Source organism: Anolis carolinensis, chromosome 1 (assembly GCF_035594765.1).
Source record: "Anolis carolinensis isolate JA03-04 chromosome 1, rAnoCar3.1.pri, whole genome shotgun sequence".
Taxonomy (NCBI): Eukaryota; Metazoa; Chordata; class Lepidosauria; order Squamata; family Dactyloidae; genus Anolis; species Anolis carolinensis.
The window spans coordinates 175,324,243-175,346,049 of record NC_085841.1 but is presented as its reverse complement, the minus strand read 5'-3'; the positions used below and the strand labels follow the sequence as shown (position 1 = coordinate 175,346,049).

Genomic DNA, 21,807 nt, shown 5'->3' with positions numbered 1-21,807 from the left:
TTTGTTGTTTATAAATGCTCGATTTGTACAGTTGTGCTAAAAATATAAAATGAAGAAGCAGCAATCATGTGGGAAGGGCGTATATGGAAGTACAGTGGAGGGGAAAAAACTCAATCATAATGGCGAGATTTCTATAAACAAAATCCTACAAGGTATGTTGAAAGAGCTAGGTGTGTTCAGCCTGGAGAAGAAAGGATTTAAAGAATGACATGATCATGGTCTTCAAGTATATGAAGGGCTATTACACAGAAGATGAAGGAGATGAACCACCTGTAGCTCTAGGAGGCAGCATTATACTAGTAAAAGTACTGGTGTGAAAATGGAAGGAAAGGGATTTCATCCAAATATCAAACTAATAGCAATGATAACAATTTAGCAATGGAATAGTCTTTAGAGATGGTGAGCTTTTTTTTGCTAGGTATGCTTAATCAGAGACTGAACAGGCAAACTGGAGCTCCTTCGTATATCAGAGAGCCTACACTGAGCTAGTTGTTGGACTAGAAATGTCTTCCAATTCTATTAAGTTCTATTAAGTCTATTAAGTTCAAGTTGCTAAAATGTATGTTGACAGGTAAGTTTTCAGTGGAAATGACCTACTTGAGATTGTGCTTTGCTAATAGGTATTACCTTGAGTCCTAGTTGTGGCAAAAAAGTTGGAATACTATATAGGAGAATTAAGAAAAAGATGGGGGGAAAGGAGGAAAATGATTTTCAGCAGTTTTGCATAAGTGTTGTATTACCATTAGAGATCAATGCATTTTGGTAGCTAAACAGAAATCCTAAACAGAGAAATCTTTCTGACTTGTAATCACATCTCAAAATATATCTCTTTAAAATTGACAATAACTCACATTGGGCCTGTGCTTGATTATGTGATCTTTCTTTAGACCCTAGCAGATGTTTAGCAGCATGCACACAGCAGAACCTCCAGGGTCTCCAAATGAATTCACAAAGTCATTTTGTGATTTCTTTCAAAAACAAGAACAGGACAAAGACATATAGGAGACCTAAAAGCTTTAGATGGCTCACTTAGGGCATAAAATGCAAGCTATTATTAGGATACTCCCAAATTGCATGTTTATAGAAAAATGTATTTGGCTTTTGTCTACATCTATATCTGCAGGGAGTTGCCTATATGTTGAAGGACACACAAATACAAAGTAAGAAAAATCCTTTTTTAAAAATTTTGTCCCATGTTTTCACGGAGCTTTCAAGCAAAATGCTTACCTTTTCACCAGTATGATTAAGAAAAGGCTAATGTAGCTTCCCTGCACACTGAAGCATGAAGCATGTATAATTTAATAACGCCGATAAATCTTAGAGCCAGGAGCATTTGGCTAACACATGACCCACTTTTTCAATCAATTGGAAACATTTACATAACTGCTTCATTCTCAGGCTTTACATTTGCTAGATAGAGGAAATCACGAAGCCCAGTTGAACAGCTCCTTGAACTGAACACACTTCAGTGAAATTTCTCTATTAAAGACTAGGATAAATACGTCCATTAAAGTCTTGCAGCACAGGATTCCCCACCTCCTTCTCCATACATGTCAGTGTGAAGAGTCTAAAATAACTGATTTGAACACTGGATTCTTGGAAAACAGGATATGGCATTGGAACCAACAGATCCTCTTCTCCTGTATGAAGACTCAACAATGAAGAATTTATCACTTCATTGACATATCATAAAGAGGAAACTGACACTATTTATCTGCCCTACACGTATTGCGAGATAGTGGATTCCTCTGAATTGTCTTTCATCATTCTTTGCTGCTTGACACTTACTGCCTCTTTATTGTCAATTCTTTGTACAGTAGAGTCTCACTTATCCGACATAAACAGCCCGGCATTTGATAAGCGAAAATGTTGGATAATAAGGAGGGATTCAGGAAAAGCCTATTAAATGTCAAATTACATTATGATTTTAGAAATTAAGCACCAAAACATCATGTTTTCCAACAAATGAAGAGAAAAAGCAGTTCAATACATGGCAATACATGAATTTAGCACCAAAACATCACAATGTATTGAAAACATTGACTACAAAAATACTGGCTACTAAAAATTGACTACAAATAGAGATAGAATAGCATAAAATGAAGTTCCAGCAACAACATTGTCAGAAGTTAAATCCATAAAAAGTTCAGTCCTTACTACTTAGAGAAACAGCTGTGGATCCTGGCGGGAGGCAGACAGTGTTGGATAACCCGGAACATTGGATAAGTGAGACTCTACTGTATCTCTAAGATTGTATTAAAATTCTTTTGCATCTATATTCTATGTATTACATCAGGGATGGTAGACTTTAGCCCTTCAAGTACTTTGATTTTCATTAGAACCAGCTAATCACATGCAAAATGGTGGTTATGTAAGCCAGACAAGGGATTCCAAACAAAGTTCCTCTAGGTCAGTGGTTCTCAACCTGTGGGTCCCCAGATGTTTTGGCCTTCAACTCCCAGAAATCCTAACAGCTGGTAAAATGGCTGGGATTTCTGGGAGTTATAGGCCAAAACACCTGGGGACCCACAAGTTGAGAACCACTGCCTAGCATGTGTTCAGCTTGGGAGAAAGGAATAAACAAGAAAAGGCCAAAATGGCATATAGAGTTGTCCACATTAACTGAAGTTAGGAATACAGGACTCCAGTGAAAATGGGAAAATGCAAATAAAAAGCCACAATTTCTTTCATAGAATCATAGAATAATAGAGTTGGAAGAGACCTCATGGGCCATCCAGTACAACCCCCTGCCGAGAAGCAGGAAATCGCATTTCACCTAAGAGAACAACTCTGCAGGAATTTCTAGATCTCCCAGTATAACTCTATGGTCAACATCAGACAAAAAATGACGATATCTCACTGGAAGACCTGGACATTTCTAGAGAGGTGTTCTCACTAGGATATTCAAGGTCCTCCAGTGTGACCTTTTAGCAGAAGGTGAGCATAGAGCCACAGAGGAAGCTCTAGAAATTCTTAAAGACATTTTATTGATTTTAATCAAATCCACAAATAAATCCACAGAGTCAAACCCACAAATAAGGGGGCTCTAATATAAAGATATCTGAGGAGTGGAAATGCAGCTGGATCCTTAATTAGCTGTTAGTGTTGGGACTGCGCCTTCGGGGATTATGGTTGATGGGGATGGAATTCGAAGAGGAAGAAAAAACCCTCGTGATGAGGGTTCACTGGAGGAGTTGCGCAGGAAGCGACTTAGAGAGCTATATGGGGGATCTTCTGAGGAAGATTCAGATGGGGAGATGGATGCTGAGGAACAGGTGGTGGCTGGGGAAGCGGGCACTGAATGGGCACAGCCACCGGAGATGTCTGGGGATTTGGGGTCTATGGATACTTCTGAACCTGGGGTTTCTGCAGGAGCTGATCCCAATTGGGATGCTTGGAGAAGGGAGGATGGTTCTTTAAGTGTTCATGGGGCTAAGTGTGGGCAGGATGATTGGGACTCCGACGAATTGCTAGGTACTCCAGATCCACGAGCTCTAGCTGTGTGGAGCTCAGACTCTGAGTAGATTTGGGACACCTGGTTTTTGGGTGTGAGTGTTTGGTCACCCAGGAGGAAGGGGAATAAAATGGGAATGTTTGGCCACTGCACTTTGCGTGTGGCAAGGTGTTGCTGAGGCGCCATTGGGATCTCTGTGTTTCCATGAAGACTGGACTTGGACTATGATTTGAATCTGCTGTTATCACCTAGCTTGGCTCTCGCTGTGTCTTATCGTGGACCTGTTTTGGATGACTGCACCCTCTTCAGACCTTGGATCGGAATTTGACCTTGCTACTGCCTTCGCCCTGTGATTGATGACTACTATCGGCTTTTGACTCCTGGCTTGCTCTTTGGACACCGCTGTTATCTCCTGACCTGACCTTGGAATCCCAGACGACGTCTTTTCACCATCCTTTTGGAGCCTTCGGCTTTATCCACATTGTGGAAGCAGTCTACTGCATTCTTAGTTAGTTTGTTTGTTTCCTGACCAATTTGGTGTTTTCTTTTGGGAACTGTTCCTTTGAAAACTGCAGAGCCGGCTGGCAGGGCTTGGACTCAGAAAGTGCAGTTTGCACTAAGTTTGTTTAGCTTTGTTTTTACCTGCTTGTGTTGCTGAATTATATTTTTGTTTGAACTGCTCTTGAAGCACTGATAGTGAAGTGTTTCAAGGTTTTTTCTGTGTTAACATTACCTTTTGGCTTATCTGCTGAATAAACTATTTTTGTTCGCTAATTGGCATCTGACTCTTGACAGTTAGTCCCTAATTCATGTGTAAAAATGTCATATAATAGAATTTCTAAAAGAGTGCAAAGTGATACATAGAATCATAGGATCATAGAGTTGGAAGAGACCTCATGGGCCATCCAGTTCAATCCCCTGCCAAGAAGCAGGAAAATCACATTCAAAGCACCCCTGACAGATGGCCTTCCAGGCTCTGCTTAAAAGCCTCCAAAGAAGGAGCCAAAGAAGGAGTGTTTGCAGACCACTTCTTTAATAATCTTTTCCAGAATCTTGCCTGGTATCAACGTGAGGCTATAAGGGCTGCACAGTTGCCAGGCTGTGCTTGCATTCATAGCCACTGTTCCAGTGCATTGGACCCTGCCTTAAACCAGTTCAGATACTTTGTATTTTTAGTTTACTTCCAAGAAAGGCGTTGGAAGCAATATTTTTAAGCAAACCACTTTTGAGTATTTCTTGCCAAACAAAAGCCCCATTCATAGGGTTACCATAAGTTAACAAGTGACCTGTGGGCACATATACCCAAAATGCCAATTCTGACCAGCAGAGGTTCTTCAATTGTTACTTGCTGAAAGAGTACTTTTACACAGATTTTTTCAAATTGTGTCTTTAAACTACTACATAAAAACACTAAATATGTGAGCCATTGCGCTCTGAGTTTTGTTCTGATCCCAGAAACAAGAGCTCACCCATCAGCTGATGAATTCTTGGCAAGAATTTTTATGTGAAGCTACATTTTTTTTAAAAAAAACACTATATTAAAATATCTTTAAAAAACTAATTTCTAGATATATTTCTTTTCAAAATACAGACAGATATGTGATTTTTACTTTCTTTCAATCAATTCCCAAACAAACCTCTCTCAGATAATGCAGGATACAGTCATGGCTTTATGTGATAATATCCATAGTTTCCACACGTATCTTCTATGCCATGATAGAGAGAGTGAGGCAGAAGGAAAGAGGAGGCCCACTGAAGGAAACAGTATTGTGATACTAATTGCTTTCACTTGATTTTGGGAACGGGAGGGTTAGAGTACACTCCTTCAAAATGCATTTGGCATTTTTTCTCTCTCTATGACAGCTTCTTGTTAATATCTAATTTTAACAATGCAAACAAGCCCAAAGCTTAGAAAGAAATCTCTTTATGGTGTCTGGTTTTGAAATACTTAATTCATGCCTAAAGACCAGTACAAAGGAGCTAATGTGAAATGTAAATTTACAATCTTTAAAGTGTTGCAAGGAACACAATGTATTGGTGTTATTTTAAGTGCTAGTCTGCTAGCAGAATGTGATTGGTTTTGCTCTGCTTCTGTGTAATTTGTCAACACTCAACTATCCAAGTTGGATCATATGTCTGCCATATGATCCAGAATTTTGGTAGAAAGAGCAGGGATATAGAATCATAGAATAATAGAGTTGGAAAAGACCACATGGGCCATCTAGTCCATCCCACTGACATGCAGGAAAAGTACAGCCTCTGTTAAAAAGCTTCCAAGGAAAGAGCTTCTACCACACTCTGAGGCAGAGTTCCACTGTTGCACAGCTCAACATCTATTTTGAACTATGGTTCCCAGAATTGGCTGCAATATTCCAGGTGTGGTCTAACCAAAGCAGAATACAAAGGCACCATGATTTCCCTCGATCTAGAAATTATACTCCATTTGATGCAGCCAAAATCCCATTGGCTTTTTAGCTGCTGCATCACACTGTTCGCTCATGTTCAACTTGCTGTCCACGAAGACTCCAAGATCTTTTTGACATGGATGGTTGTCAAGACAGGCATCACCCATTCTGTATCTGTGCATTTCATTTTTTCTGCCTAAGTGTAGTATCTTACATTTGTTCTTGTTGAAAATCATTTTATTAGTTTTGGTCCAACTCTCTAATCTGTTAAGATTGTTTTGAATTCTGATCCTGCTCTCTGGAGTATTAGTTATCCCTCCTAATGTGGTATAATCTGCAAACTTGATAAACACGCCTTCTAAGCCTTCATCCAAGTCATTGATAAAGATGTTGAACAGTACTGGGCCCAGGACCGAACCCTGCAGCACTCCACTACCGTGTTTCCCCAAAAATAAGACCTCCCCAAAGAATAAGACCTAGCAGGGGTTTGGGAGGATTGCCAAATATAAGGCCTCCCCTGAAAGTAAGACCTAGCAACTAAGGCTGCAGCAGAGTTCCATTGGGAAGCATGGCTGCAGGGCAGAAGCAGCACTCATACACACACCGGAGGGAGGGAGGGAAAGTGCTTGCTTTATGTGCCTCCCTCCCTGCCTTGCCTTGCCTTGCCTGTCCCCCAGCCGAGGCTTGAAGAACCTTCCGTGGCTGCTGCCGTTTCTTCCTTCCTTCCGTCTCCCTCCTGGCCATGCTGCCTTGCTTCCCAGAGGCTTCTGATTGGCTCCTGGAGCCAGGGCAAGGGAGGGTGGGAGGGAAGGAAGGAAGAGGGCTTTCAACTCCTCCCCAAGGCTTCGCTCCTTAAAGGTACAGGACGCATTGGGATTCTCCTCTCATCTTCCTATCCTATGCCATGAAACTGATTATTTTATACTATTATTCTATTGCCATATTATTATCATCATATTCTGTTACTATTATTATATCCCATTATTATATTATCCTATTAATATATTTTAAATCATTATACTATATTTTTCTATTATTATTATTATTATTATTATTATATCATTATATTATTATTCTATTCTTATTCTATTATATTTTCATATTATTATATTATTATTCTGTTATTATTAAATTCCATTTTATATTACCCTATTAATATATTTTATATCATTATATTCTATACTATTATTCTATTATATTATCATATTATTATTTTATTATTATTAGCATATTCTGTTATTATTATTATATTCCATTTTATATTATCCTATTAATATATTTTATATCATTCTATTCCATTCTATTATTCTATTATATTATCCTATTATTATTATATTATTATGCTATTCTGTTATTATATCCCATTATTATATTATCCTATTAATACCATATTATTATCATATTCTGTTATTATTATATCCTATATTATATTATCTCATTAATATATTGTATATCATTATATTATTATTATATTATCATATTATTATTATAGTATATTATATTATTCATCATTCATGACTACATTGAAACTAGAATAGAGAGAAATCAGCGTGGAAACCTTGTGAAACCTAAATTGCAAGAGGTACCATAGATTGTTTTACATGTAAATAATGGTAGTAACAAGAAATTCTTGATAGGATTCATAGTTTGTCTGGTTATGGTGGTTTGTGATGACAACTACTTTACAGTATATAATAAATGTTCATTTTGTTGTTCAACAATAAATGTGAGCTCTTCTTCATGGAAAAATAAGACATCCCCTGAAAATAAGACCTAGTGCATCTTTGGGAGCAAAAATTAATATAAGACCCTGTCTTATTTTCAGGGAAACAGGGTAGTCACTTCTTTCCAGAATGAAGAGGAATCATTGGTTTACACCCTTTGTGTTTGGTTGCTTAACCAATTATAGATCCACCTAACAGTAGTACTGCGTAGCCCACATTTGACTAGTTTACTTGCAAGATGGTAATGGGGGACTTTGTCAAAGGCCTTATATGCTACATCCACAGCATTCCCTGCATCTACTGAGTGAAAAAAGATATAAGATTAGTCTGTCATGACTTGTTTTTGAGAAATCCTGACTTGTTTTTGAGAAATACAGTATTTCCTTACATTTCCTTTATATTTTGTTGGTCCAAGAAAACAAGTGTACAAGTTATAGAGTTTTTATGGGAAGGTTTGTTCATAGCTTGCTGTGTAATTGTTTTAGACGATGTCAAATGCTTTTAGAGTTCCATGTCTTAAATCCATTAAAGCTTGCTTGTCATTTTTACAGGCAATTCTCTCCTCTGGAGGTACTACATCTCCTCAGGTCTTCTATTGTCTTGCTGCTTCCTAACATACCATAAGAGATGATGGAATCAAAGGTCTCTGAAGGTGGCTTGAATGTGACACTCACAATCCGGTTATTGATGCATGGGAAGGTGAGCAACATGCCAAAGTCCATTGACAATAATTTCTGGTTGTGCCACGGCATAGAGTACTTCACTTGTTTAGATATAAATGCAGATTACAATCCTATGTCATGCCCATTGCATTTCCTCCCTGACAAATACATGAATCTCAAGGCTGAGAATACTGTTTCATTGGGAAGCAAATGGTACATCAAAGCCACTTCTTGGTTAATCTACTGGATATCATTATGCCACCTTCCTTACAAACGGAAGTTTCCAGGGTGGTCTCACATTATTCAGATATTTGCAAAACGGGCACAAGGTGAAAACCCCCAAATTAAAAATTGCTATAGCATCTAGACACATTCTGTTCCATGTACAATTTTCCTCTCTATAAATATACTGAAAAGTACATTCCATTCTGGCAGTCTTTTTTTAAATGCTAATTGAAAATCTTCTCCTTGAAGGTCTCTGTTCATTCTTCCCACTGAACTGGTAAACAATTAGCATGGGAAGTTATAATTATGGTCCAAATTCTAGAGAATTTACACAAGGAAATCTCTCTGAAGGCATCTGGTTCCAAAATGAATATTTTTCCAGAGTGTTCTACCAAATAGATATATTTTAATGCCGTATCTTCTCCTTTTTTTGTACTTGTTTTTTTGTAAGCAGAACATAGGACATACTAGGCGCCTGTGACTTTGTTGTTTTGTTTCAAAGCAAATTGCAGTAGTCAATTGAATTATTTAAGTCCCTGAATAAAGGGGGTCCACAGGAAATCCATTTGGTAGATTGAAATTCAGGATTGATCCTCCCACCATCAACAGGATTGGGACTATGGAAAACTACATGGAATATATGCATGTGTGAAAGGAAAACCACTTAATTCAGGCACAGTAGCATATAAGTAACATGTTTCTTTCTGTGAAAACATTCTGGATTTGATGTCAATAGTAGTTAGCTCTTAGTATGGCCTTTCATTAGTATCCAGCCAATATGACCTTTTAAAAATATATAGGGTGATGATTTATTATCTTGCTCAGCAACCTGATGTAGACAAACTGGGTGCAAGCATTCAGTGATACTCACTTTCAGGTTCTATCTAGCCCCTGGTAGGACAATAGCTTGAAGTCCACCAAATATACTGTATTTTATTGCATAATAACCCCTTTTTGGGGTCCTGGTTTTGGTTTTTAGGATTCTCCTTTCAAGGGAGAGCTGGGTGGGTAAGTGAGCTCACTTGCTCACCTACCACTCTCCCCCACAGCTACATGCAACTGCATCCTTAAAGGGAAGATTATGTAGTGAGGCTTTTTTCACTGCATTATAGTTGCACCCTCCTTTTTCCTCCTCTTCACTATTATGTAGTGAAATATGGTATTTGCTTCATTAACAGTTCAAGTTCAGGTTATTTGGCTGACCACATCCCCTTGTACAAACCTGTCCGGGCCCTGAGATCTTCAGGAGAGGCCCTTCTCTTGGTCCCACCTTCATCTCAAGATCGGTTGGTGGAAACAAGAGAGTGGGCCTAATCAGTGGCTGCCCCTTGACTCTGAAACTCCTTCTTCCCACGGAGGCCAGAAAGGCCCCCCTCTTTGCTATCCTTCCACCAGTAGGCTAAAGCCTTCTTATTCAGATAGGCTTTTAAAGATGATAGTTTTTAAGAGCAAGTCGGGGGGTGCTATTATTTGTAGCTTCGAATGTGTGTCCTTAGTTCAATCTCTTGTTTGTGTAATTTAATACGTATTTTATAGAAATACGTTTTAGTATGTGTATTTGTGGTATTTTTACAATGTTTATGCGTTTTAATGATTCTATAACCCACCTCAAGCAATGAGGAGAGGCGGGTAAGAAATAAAATTACTATATTATTATTATTATTATTAGATCTTAACTATGAATTTCAATACTGTTATGTTTAATTCTGTTTTAATGTTTGCATATTTGTATATTTTAAATTATGTGGTCATACTTTTAATTGTACGCCTCTTTGAGTCTCCTTCAGGAGAGATAAAGCGGGGTAGATATAAACATAATAATAATAATAATAATAATAATAATAATAATAATAATAATAATAATAATAATAATCAGACTTCTATTCCCCAACCAGCATTATCATCACTACCACCTAATAATCCAAACAACAAAAAATGACATGGAGAATCTGAAACATTTTTAAAAATCCCATGGGCATGTTGAAGACTTCTAAATCTATCTATATCAGTGGTTCTCAACCTGGGGTCCCCAGATGTTTTTGGCCTTTCAACTCCCAGAAATCCCAGCCAGTTTACCAGCTGTTAGGATTTCTGGGAGTTGCAGGCCAAAAACATCTGGGGACCCCAGATGGAGAACCACTGATCTATATCTATATCATCTGTACTGGGGTCCACCATTAGCTACAATAATGGAACTCTTTTTGACAGTTTCTGTGGCTACAGAGGCTCAGATAGTCAAGTTTAACCAGCATTATGAATACTGTACTTTGCTAATAGGTATTACCATTTCTCTTTTAAAACAGGAAGTTGGAAGCATCATTGGGAAGGTAAATTCTTAAATTATATGTTTTTATTCTGTAAATGGGCACATCTATATCTGTGTGAGATAATAAGTATGAGATTCATGTACCCCTTCCTCTCTCCCTACCTTTTCCCAGATAAGTGTTGAATAGCAACAAATCACCTGGTCTCTAAAAAAAGTGCAAAGTGATACATAGAATCATAAGAGTTAGAAGAGACCTCACGGGTCATCCAGTTCAACCTCCTGCCAAGATGCAGGAAGATGACATTCGATTCAAAGCACCCCTGACAGATGGCCATCCAGCCTCTGCTTAAAATTCAGCCTCATCCAAATCTGTTAGAGCAGTGCTTCTGATGTGCAAGAGTGGAAATTATTTTTTTCCAATGTACCAAGGAAGAGCACTAAATCTCTGCACATTGGGTACAGTTATTTTTTCCATTCCTGGAAAATTTCTAGGAATGGGCTGGCAATGTGTCTAGAACTGGCACTTGCCCAGAAACCAAAAATTTGTGTAGCACTCACCCTATTTGATGCCCAGCTCACAAAGAAATAATTCTAATAGGTATTATCATGTATGAAAGAAATGCATCTCTTTTGTGTTGTAAATCTTAAGCATACATACTTCAAAATTAGCAATAATTTCAGACCAGTTCCTAAAAGATGGCAACATGGACCAATCAAGCAGGATTCTGAAAAACTCTAGCATATCATGAATGAGTAGTGGGCTGGAGAAGGTATCTTATTATGTCCTACTTTGCTTCTGTCTTTATGTTCATTAACTAAACATTTGGTTTATTTACCATACCTCATGGCTTGCCAGTATTGCAAACTCCCGGCTTATGTATCCTAGCTTGTAAAGGCAAATGTGGGATACCTTGGAGAACTGCATTTGTAAGTCTACAAATTTTGGTAAAGAAATCAACCCGCCCCCAAATTCTCAAAAAAGCCAACCCCCCAAAATGCTAAAGTAATGAGCATTGGGGCTTATTACTTGACGAAAAAGAATTTACTATCCCCATTGGGTAGGTAAGGGGGAGGACCAATCCATTGTACCTTGAACCATAACCACCACTCACAAGGAGCTTTATATACGCCAGTAGATCCCAACCTTTGGGCCTCCAGGTGTTTTGGACTTCAGCTCCCATAGTTCCTAACAGCTGGTAAATTGGCTGGGATTTCTGGGAGTTGAAGCCCAGAAAACCTGGAGGCCCAAAGGTTGGGAACCACTGGTATACGCTGATGATCTTGGCATAATAACACAAGCAAAAGACTTTGAAAGCCAACTTACTAATGCCCTGAAAGATCTTTTCAGCTACTACAAAGGTAACCACCTGAAGCCTAACTCTGCCAAGACACAAGTGTGTGCTTTCCATTTATGTGATCATGAAGCCAACAGGTAACTGAAGTTTACCTGGGAAGGCCAAGAGCTTGAACACTGTTCCCACCCTAAATATATCGGCATCACCTTAGATCAAACACTAACATTTAGGAAACACTGTGCAAACACCAAGCACGAAATAGCTGCATGCAATAACATCCTATGGAAACTTACTAACAGCACATGGGGTGCAGACCCAGAATTAATAAGAACATCAGCCCTGGTCTTGTCTTACTCAACTACTGAATATGCCTGCCCCGTCTGGCATAAATCTGCCCATGCGAAGCAGGTGAATATAGCACTGAATGACACATGTAGAATAATCACAGGATGTCTTAAACCTAAACCTGTTGATAGACTCTATAAGCTAGCTGGCATCCCCCCCCCCCCCCCCCGATGTGCAATGGGAAATTACTGCCAATTGTGAGAGACATAAGATTGAACACTGTGAAAGCTACTCACTGTATAGCTATCAGCCTCCTCCCAGTAGACTCAAATCAAGGGAAAGTTTCATGTGAATCACCACTCCTTTAAATGTTCCTTCAGCAACAGCAAGAATATCCCTGTGGGCAGCAAAATCAAGCAATCCCAACTAGATCCCCCTCCCCCCCATGAGGGTCTGCCTTCAAAGGCAAACCAAGAATGAGCAACTTGGAAGTCCCTGAACAGACTCAGAAGCGGAGTTGGCAGATCAAAAGACAACCTGGCAAAATGGCAGTACCTAGAAGAATCATCCCCTTGTGTGACGATGGAGCAGAACAAACAACTCTTCATCTGTATGGTTGCCCACAATGCCCTGCCTCATGGACAGAGGAAGAATTGTTTAAAGCTACAGACAATGCAGTCACTGTTGCCTGTTTTTGGCCCGTTTGAGCTTGTGATCTCTCTATTTTATTAGTGTTAAACGGATCTATTTATACAATGCTCTTGACACAAAATAATAAAACCTGAAATATGGGTCAGTGTAAAAACTATACTTTAGCTCTTCTTTAAAAAAAAAAAGGAGCCATCTGCTTTTCTGATTAGAGTGACAAAGGCAAGAGACTAGTCCATCCCAGGAGAACCTGAGAGAAGCATCAGCCACCTCTCCTCTCCGTTGGGCCGCTTTTGGCCTTTCTGTATGTCTTGCCGACAAAATGGTTGGTGCCTCCAGCCAAAGTACTGTAATACAAAAAGAACAGAGCTCTTACCTTTGTCCATTCTACTCAGGGAACAGAGTACTCCTTTTTAAAGGAATTCTTTAAGTAGAATCATTTTAGCTCCAAAACCTGCTCTGGCTTATACATGAATATATATAGTAAGTAAAAGTGTAATTTTATGCTTCCTGTTCTAGAGTCTTAAGAACCAAGCTTTCAAGTTGTAAGAGTTGGTGTATAAATAAATGTCATTATTTTTATCTTAGTATTAGATAAGACTATCCTAACATTATATTATTTTACTTGCAAAAGGAATGCTAAAGACATTTCTATTCATTTTGGTTTAAAATGTTAATGTATTACAGCAAAGGGTTTTTTCCCATTTCATTTCAGAAAGGAGAGACAGTCAAAAAGATGCGTGAGGAGGTGAGCTTCCAATACTTTATTATGATTTTGCAAAGAAATATAAAGATAAATTTCATGCTCCCAAAATAGAAGGTATCTTGATGTCATTAAAAATAGGGGCAGGAGAGTGAAGAGGATATGTATATGTCTCTACATTAGTAATGTTATTTATGCAGGCACATTTCACACAACTCTCACAATAACAAAATGGCTGAAGGATGAACTGAGTTTGACTGTGAGAAAAGCACATTGCAAAATACTAAACTCAAAAGATAACGAGCATTTTAACAAGATACATAAATCATATGGTCTATTGGTGCACAATCAGCTTTCCATATCCATATTCTGCACCTATGGTTTATTTTGTTGTTTTGACAGTAGTTAGAAAGTATACTGTTGCATTCTACAACCTCTTCACATGTGTGGCACCCCAAACATCCTTCCCCCCCCCCCCCCTCATAACACAATAGGGACGGGATAATGTGCTTTGGCACCCTTCCCCCCCCCCCCCAATCAGATGGCAAAAAGGGCAGCAATGCGCATTGCCCCACCACCCTTTCTGCCATCACACAGCAAAAAAGGGAGGAAAGTCCAGGTAGCTCCGTTGGGGCAACCCTTACCATGCTTTCCTCCCCGTAGTGGAGAAAAAAGCGCCCTTTGGTGCTTCCCCTCCACTTTGGGAGGAATGTGGGTGGCGCCTGCCGGGCATTGTGTGATAGCGCACAGCAGGCCCCATCCTTGCCACACATAAAAGCGACAAAACGGGACAAAAATGCTCCATGTGAAGAGGTTCTTAATGAAAAATGTGATTTACAGTGTGGTTCAATCAGAATATGGGTTTCCCCCAGCACTTTTGGTGCATGTGTGTGTTGCTGTTTCTAATTCCAAGGTAAGATGAAATATTGATCCTAAGACATACAAAGATTGGTATGTATCTCAGAAGCCATTATAAATGCATGCTGGATTTAATTCAGCATATGCCATTGTGTGATAACATGATTTTTCCACTGTAGAGCGGAGCAAGAATCAATATTTCAGAGGGAAATTGTCCAGAGCGGATTGTCACCATTACAGGCCCAACCGATGCCATCTTCAAAGCTTTTGCCATGATTGCTTACAAATTTGAGGAGGTAAGAATTGTGTTAATAATTTTACAGAAAGATAATGGAACACCATCTCATTGACTACACCTAACCAATTGGCAGTCGTAAAACTGATGACAAAAATCAAGAAACCTGTGAACGTGAAAATGCGTAGAACTGGGCATGGAGTCATTTTGCTTGGTTTTAATATATATATATATATATATATATATATATATATATATATATATATCTCCCAGAGAAGGGAGAGAACTAGAAAAGTACAAGAACAGATATGAAGCAAATGTATGTAATTATTTCAATGTTTCATAGCACTACATTGTGATATGAAACTTTGAATGCGATTTTCCTGCCTCTTGGTAGGGAGCCCACAAGGTCTCTTCCAACTTTATGATTCTATACATAATTGGAAAAGTCTGGTAAAATCATTCTTGTTAAATAGAAGCTGGACCCATCATACGCTAGATTTCACCTTACATCATGCTATGTTCCATCCTGGCATTTTTCTTACACAGAAAACCTGAGGACAAATGTTTCGTGTTATGATGTTGAATGCCACTGTGAGAGAAAGGCAGCACAGAAGTGAAATAAATGAATAATGTTTTGCAAATATAGTACAGAGTGTGTCTCTACCTTTGTCTCAAATCCCTGTATTGCTGCTCATACAGATTTAGAATTGCCTCAATGCAAAATAATTGTTGCATTACAAATAATTTCCTGATTTGACCGATTCAGTATTTATCTCAATTCTGAGTTATTCTGGAGATACTCCCCTCCCTTGTCATGAATAATGTTTTTGTTGTAAAAGAAGTAGTCTTTATTCTAGGAATTCTGATTCTATAATATTGTGCTAAATGTGTCGACAGGCATGTAGCTGGGGGAGGGGGGGGTCGAGGGGCTTCAGCCCCCCCCCCAAATTCTCAGGGTGGTCCGCGAGAAGGCCTTACATTTATTATTTAAACTGTTCTGTTTATTCATATCATGATCTGATCGCCATGCTCAATATGCATGGGGGTAGTGGGATAACAATACAAAAGGTTTGCTAGGGTAGATCATCAGACTCAGCCCCCCTCCCCCAAACCAAAGTCCCAGCTCCCCCCCCCCCCCAAAAATCAAAATCCTGGGCCTGTCTGTTGGTGATCAAAATCTACCATCATATTTACCTACTAATCTTCTTCATTCTTTAATTCAAAAGAATTGCCCCCCCCCCAAAAAAAAATTGAGGGAGCTCCACTTCATTTGTGTATGTTTATATGGGACAATGTTTACATTTGTGCCTTAACGACTTTGATAAAAGAGGAGTAATTGTTGTTACTTCTTCCAAAATCTTAACATATCATAAGAAATCGTAATTTGCATCAAAATAGCATTTGTGTCTGTGGGTATCTTCTTTTGTATAGGATATAATCAACTCTATGAGCAACAGCACAGCTACCAGTAAGCCACCTGTAACACTAAGGCTGGTTGTGCCAGCTAGCCAATGCGGATCACTGATCGGCAAAGGAGGATCCAAGATTAAGGAAATCAGAGAGGTAAGACTAAAGTTTAATTTATTATTCAAATATTTCTCAATTATTCATAGCTGAAGATTTCAAAGCAGTGTAGAGCAATACCGTGTTTCTCCGAAAATAAGACAGTGTCTTATACAGTAGAGTCTCACTTATCCAACATAAACGGGCCGGCAGAATGTTGGATAAGCGAATATGTTGGATAATAAGGAGGGTTTAAGGAAAAGCCTATTGAATGTCAAATTACATTATGGTTTTACAAATTAAGCACCAAAACATCCTGTTTGAAATACAAAACCCCTGGAAGCTGGGAACACACTAATATACTGTAGATTAATCATCTCTAGAATCCCATATTGAGCAGAGCAATGGCAACACTGGGAAACAAAAATTTGCTAAATATTTGATATTGGTCAACTGTCTCCAGAATCTCACCTGGAGCTGGGTGGCTCTGTGTTGGGAGGGCTTGGCTTGTGCCTTCCAGCCTGGCAGAACGGGGCTGGGCTGGAGAGCCTCTGAAGGGAGGAGGGGGTCTCTTGTGTTTCTAGGGTGCTATGCCTCTAATGATTCTTGCTTGGGTTAAAAGAGGAGGAGGAAGACAGAAGTGCAAGTTGCTGCAAGGCTGACAGGGGTAAAAGAGGGAGAAGAGGGAGGAGGAGGAGGAGGAAGAAGAGTGCGTGGGGGAGAAAAAGGAAGGAGAGAGAGATGGGGGATCTGGAGCAAAATGTGTGTGTGTGTGCAGGAGGAAAGGGGGGGTCCTCCGCCCACCCACCCAGGTAAGGAGATTACAGAAGGCAGCCAGCTGCTTTGGCTTCTCTCCCTCCCCATTCTTTCCTTCCAATCACGAGCCATTGATTTGGAAACAAGGCCGGTTTGGAGACACGAGGCTCTGCCTGCACCAAGAGAAAGAGGGAGGAAGAGCCATGCGTTTCCTTTTTTCCCCCTCCTCCCTCCCTCCCTCCCTCGCATATAAATGGCCCCCCATGGGATGATTCACCCCCCTTCCCTCCCTTCCCTTCGGAGATGCGCTTTCCTCCTTCCAGTTTTTTCGAAAGGGAAAGAGCCACAGCTCTCACCTTGGATTGAGTGAAGGATGCAATGTTTCCAATTGGCCACTAGATGGCGTCGGATAATACGGAGTGTCGGATAAGCGGAAGTCGGATAAGTGAGACTCTACTGTATTAATTTTTGCTCCCAAAGATGCACTAGGTCTTATTTTCAGGGGATGTCTTATTTTTCCATGAAGAAGAATTCACATTTATTGTTGAACAAAAAATGAAAATTATATACTGTACAGTAGTTGTCATCACAAACCAGTATAACCAGACAAACTGTGAATCCTATCAAGAATTTCTTGTTATTACCATTACAGTAGAGTCTCACTTATCCAGCGTTCTGGATTATCCAACGCATTTTTGTAGTCAATGTTTTCAATATATCGTGATATTTTAGTGCTAAATTCATAAATACAGTAATTAGTACATAACATTACTGCATATTGAACTACCTTTTCTGTCAAATTTGTTGTATAACATGATCTTTTGGTGCTTAATTTGCAAAATCATAAACTAATTTGATGTTTAATAGGCTTTTCCTTAATGCCTCCTTATTATCCAACATATTCGCTTATCCAATGTTCTGCCGGCCCATTTATGTTGGATAAGTGAGACTCTACTATATTTCCATGTACAACACTCTATGGTATGTACATTTACCAATCCCGCATACTCTGGTGTTCTGTTTGGCGGGCATGTTTCCAAACAAAAACTTTGGTAGGTCTTACTTTCAGGGGAGGCCTTATATTTAGCAATTCAGCAAAACCTCTACTAGGTCTTATTTTCTGGGGATGTCTTATTTTCAGGGAAACAGGGTATGCTTTTTTGAAAATACAGTATAAAATAATAAACTATGTAAGACAATACAATATCTGTAAAATGGATATTAAAGCTGAACAAAATTAGGAATTATTTTGAAATACATAAGTCATCAACATGCACCTGAAAAAAGAAAAGAAAATTCAGTGCATGTCTAATATCAGAGGGAATAATATGTCACATGGTGGACATGGCTATGCCAAATGCCCTACTTTGAATGATTAATGAGTGGATATCATGCACAGGAAGCATCTCCAGATGAACCCTGTATCTAAATGGGTTTAGAAAAGGGGCAGTGTCAGATTATTAGGTACCAGGTTGTTGAGGGTTTATATACTAACAAAAAAACCCTTAAGTCTTGTGAAGCAGCAAATAAACAGACTGCAATTCCTTCCGCAGAAGTGTTACATGATGCTGGAAAGCTGTGACACTTAGAAGCCTAGCTGAAGCATTCTGCACTAGTTGAAACTTCCAGATTCACCTTAATGGACCTCTTCGTTATGGAGCACTGCAATAGTCCAACTGTGGCAGCCTAGGGTGGGGTTTATAGAACAGAGTTCTCTGTTGGAACATCACTACGAGTTCCACAGGGAGACTGGAAATATTTCTGAGGTGTAGATATAATCATTATTTTATGGATGTCACCAGTGAGAATTTGCTCCAGATCTCCTAACATTCATTCCCAATGGTTTCACATAGACAGCAATTGGATAGTACCGTGTGGCACTCCACAGTACAATCACTGAAGGCACAAGGAAGCACGAAGAAAATGCCACCCCAATGTCATACTCTGGAACTTGCCTTACCTTATAGGGATTAGGGATCCCACTGAAGTACAAAGTCTCCATCCCAACATGCTGCAGCAATGCAGAAGGACGCGCAATAGTACCAAAAGTTGCCAAGGGGTAAAGTAAGAACCATAGAGCTATATACTCCCTGTTCTTTTCTTAATAAGACCGATTCAGTCTCAAATCCAGACCAGAACCCAGATTGAAATAGTCCTGTATAATAGTAACAAAAGTGTTTACAGTTGCACTGCCATAACTCTCTCACCAAACTTCCCCCAATTTCTGGCCAGATGTTCCATATCAAGATGCAAAAGTTCTAGATAGGCCTCCTTAAGCAGTAGTTCTCAACCTGGGGTCCCCAGCTGTTTTTGGCCTTGAACTCCCAGAAATCCTAACAGCTGGTAAACTGGCTGAGATTTCTGGGAGTTGTAGGCCAAAAACATCTGGGGACTCCAGGTTGAGAATCACTGTCCTTAAAAATAACTGTCCTACTGCTTCCTTAAGGGTAGCAGCAGACATTATTTTCTCCCCCACACTGACTTACTTTGCAAAGCATAGTTTTCTAGGAAGAATGATGAAAGGACGATTTTTCTGGTTGGTAGACTCTCATGTAGCTAACTTACACAAAGTAAGAGCGAGAGAGATGAACTGCTGACAAATTAAACTAGAGCAGTGTTTCAAGAGAAATGGTCTTGACACAAGCCTGTGGCTTCAGACCATAAACTTTCTGTTCAGTGATCATATCTGTCATGTTCAGGCCAGCAGCAAGAGGCCATGGTGGCAACAAAAGCAGAACATTTTAAAATACATTTTATTGGGTGTTCATTTTCCCATTCAGAAGGTTCACAAGCAGACACTTTTCCACTACAGTATATATATTTTGACATTCAGATTGTACAAGTAGTGATTTTTAAAAGGAGGATGTCAATACAGACTTGCATTGGCAGTTATATTTAATTAGACATCAATATCTTAGCAGGAGTTTTTATCCTTCTTATTTCAAATAAATTACTTGAATTCAACAAATGAAAATCCTTGAAATATAAAGAAGAAAACGTCCTTGGAACTCTGATCAAAGCTTATCAAAATGGTTAAAAACACAATTGATATGGAATGCAATAGGTATATATTTGGAGAATACTTTTTGGTTTATGTTAAATTACATAAGATGTTGAAACAGGGACAGCAATCATGCAGATCAATTACATCATTTCGTTTTTCCTGGCTGTTCATTTTGGGTGCCCATTTTGGACACACGGATATTACTTTTTAAATGCCTAGAGCAAAACGCAGCACCTGGGAAAGGTTCAAGTGAGTGCTTTGCTCCAGTAAGATCTGAACCTCAAGGAAGATCTTTTGTAGACCTACTCAAAAACTATCCATCCCAAAAGCTACTCTTCCTTACACAGTATGTGTGTGTGTGGGGGGGGGGGGGGGGGGTGGCGGCGGTTAAAAGCCATCCACTTCTTTGTCTTGTTCACTCATTAATGTGGGACTTGCTGCTTGGGGATAGATCACTGGTGATCTTCGAGGAGAGTAGGCTCTGGGGTTTCTAGTCCCCAGGAAGGGAGGTTTGGGATTCAGGGTCTTAGATATTGGGGCCAAGGGTCTTCAATGCCTCCACTACAGTGATTGCTGAGCATCTGTGACTCCTGTGTTATAACACCATCCAAATTAGCTAAAATGCAAATGCCCTTAATAATTTGCCCATTCCAAGCCAATGGATACATGTGGGAATAGATTCACTTTGGTGTCTAAAAAGATGATATAAAAAACACCGAATAAAACAAATAAAACCAAAGCTGGCCTTTTACTCTTTTGCTTGAAATAGCTAGATACTGGAAACATGGTTCCTTTTCTGTGTTTTATAGCAAAGCACTGTAGCCGCTGGTGGCGCAGTGGGTTAAACCCTTGTGCCGGCAGGACTGATGACTTGTAGGTTGGGTTGCTGGCCTGAAGGTTGCCGGTTCGAATCCAACCCAGGGAGAGCGCGGATGAGCTCCCTCTATCAGCCCCAGCTCCAAGGGAGGACATGAGAGAAGCTTCCCACAAAGATGGTAAAAACATCAAAACATCCGGGCATCTCCTGGGCAACGTCTTTGCAGACAGCCAATTCTCTCACACCAGAAGTTTTTCAAGTTGGTCCTGACACGAAATTTTTTTTAGTAAAGCCAGTGTTCAAGCATAATCAGAAAAAAAAACCATATCAAATTATTGCATCAAATGTTTCTGGCAATGTGAAATTACAATTGCTGGCCTTGTTTCTCTCCTTTTTGTGATAGATATTTTACATGTAGAGTAAATTAAGAAGTGGACAGAGGAGTGGATTTTGCTTCTCTGTGCATTATTTATCATCTAGTTTTTTTGTTGTCAGTACAGGATTAGCAATGTGTGCGCCTTTATTTACATGTTGCCTTCTTTTTAGGAGGGTGGAAGTGGGATAAAATGACAAAATAACAATAAAACATTTAAAAAAATTCTTCCTGCTTTTTTTCAGTCAACAGGTGCTCAGGTGCAAGTGGCGGGGGACATGTTGCCCAATTCCACAGAGAGGGCTGTCACCATCTCAGGCACCCCCGATGCCATTATCCAATGTGTCAAACAGATCTGTGTGGTGATGCTGGAGGTACAGTCTGTAACAATGGGGGTAAAGTATACAGGAAAAGTACCTAACTCTGTAATCTCAAAGAACTTACATTTCTCATCATTAAAAACTGTCATAGTTTTGTATTGTCATACATTCTAGCCCAATGAAATTTGTTAGCGAATCCCAACTTTAAAGCAGGAACAGGAAAATGGTAGCCTGGGCCACAATTTTTTGATCTTCAAAATCTCTCAGTGCC

General features: G+C 39.5%; 1 protein-coding gene across 22 annotated transcripts in view; it reads left to right on the top strand.

The window, feature by feature from the left end:
- The window catches only part of pcbp3 (poly(rC) binding protein 3), a 93,741-nt gene that overhangs the window by 30,253 nt on the left and 41,681 nt on the right, over positions 1-21,807 (top strand). For 13 of the 22 annotated variants that reach the window (XM_062959707.1, XM_062959647.1, XM_062959624.1 and 10 more), the window contains exons 2-7: positions 8,135-8,282; positions 10,774-10,797; positions 13,680-13,712; positions 14,705-14,821; positions 16,195-16,326; positions 21,462-21,611. In XM_062959707.1, the coding sequence (XP_062815777.1) occupies positions 8,211-8,282; positions 10,774-10,797; positions 13,680-13,712; positions 14,705-14,821; positions 16,195-16,326; positions 21,462-21,611 (528 nt within the window). In that variant the 5' untranslated portion in view covers positions 8,135-8,210. The remainder of the gene's footprint in view (positions 1-8,134; positions 8,283-10,773; positions 10,798-13,679; positions 13,713-14,704; positions 14,822-16,194; positions 16,327-21,461; positions 21,612-21,807) is intronic. The other 9 variants (XM_008114575.3, XM_062959672.1, XM_062959662.1 and 6 more) reach the window with 1 other exon arrangement.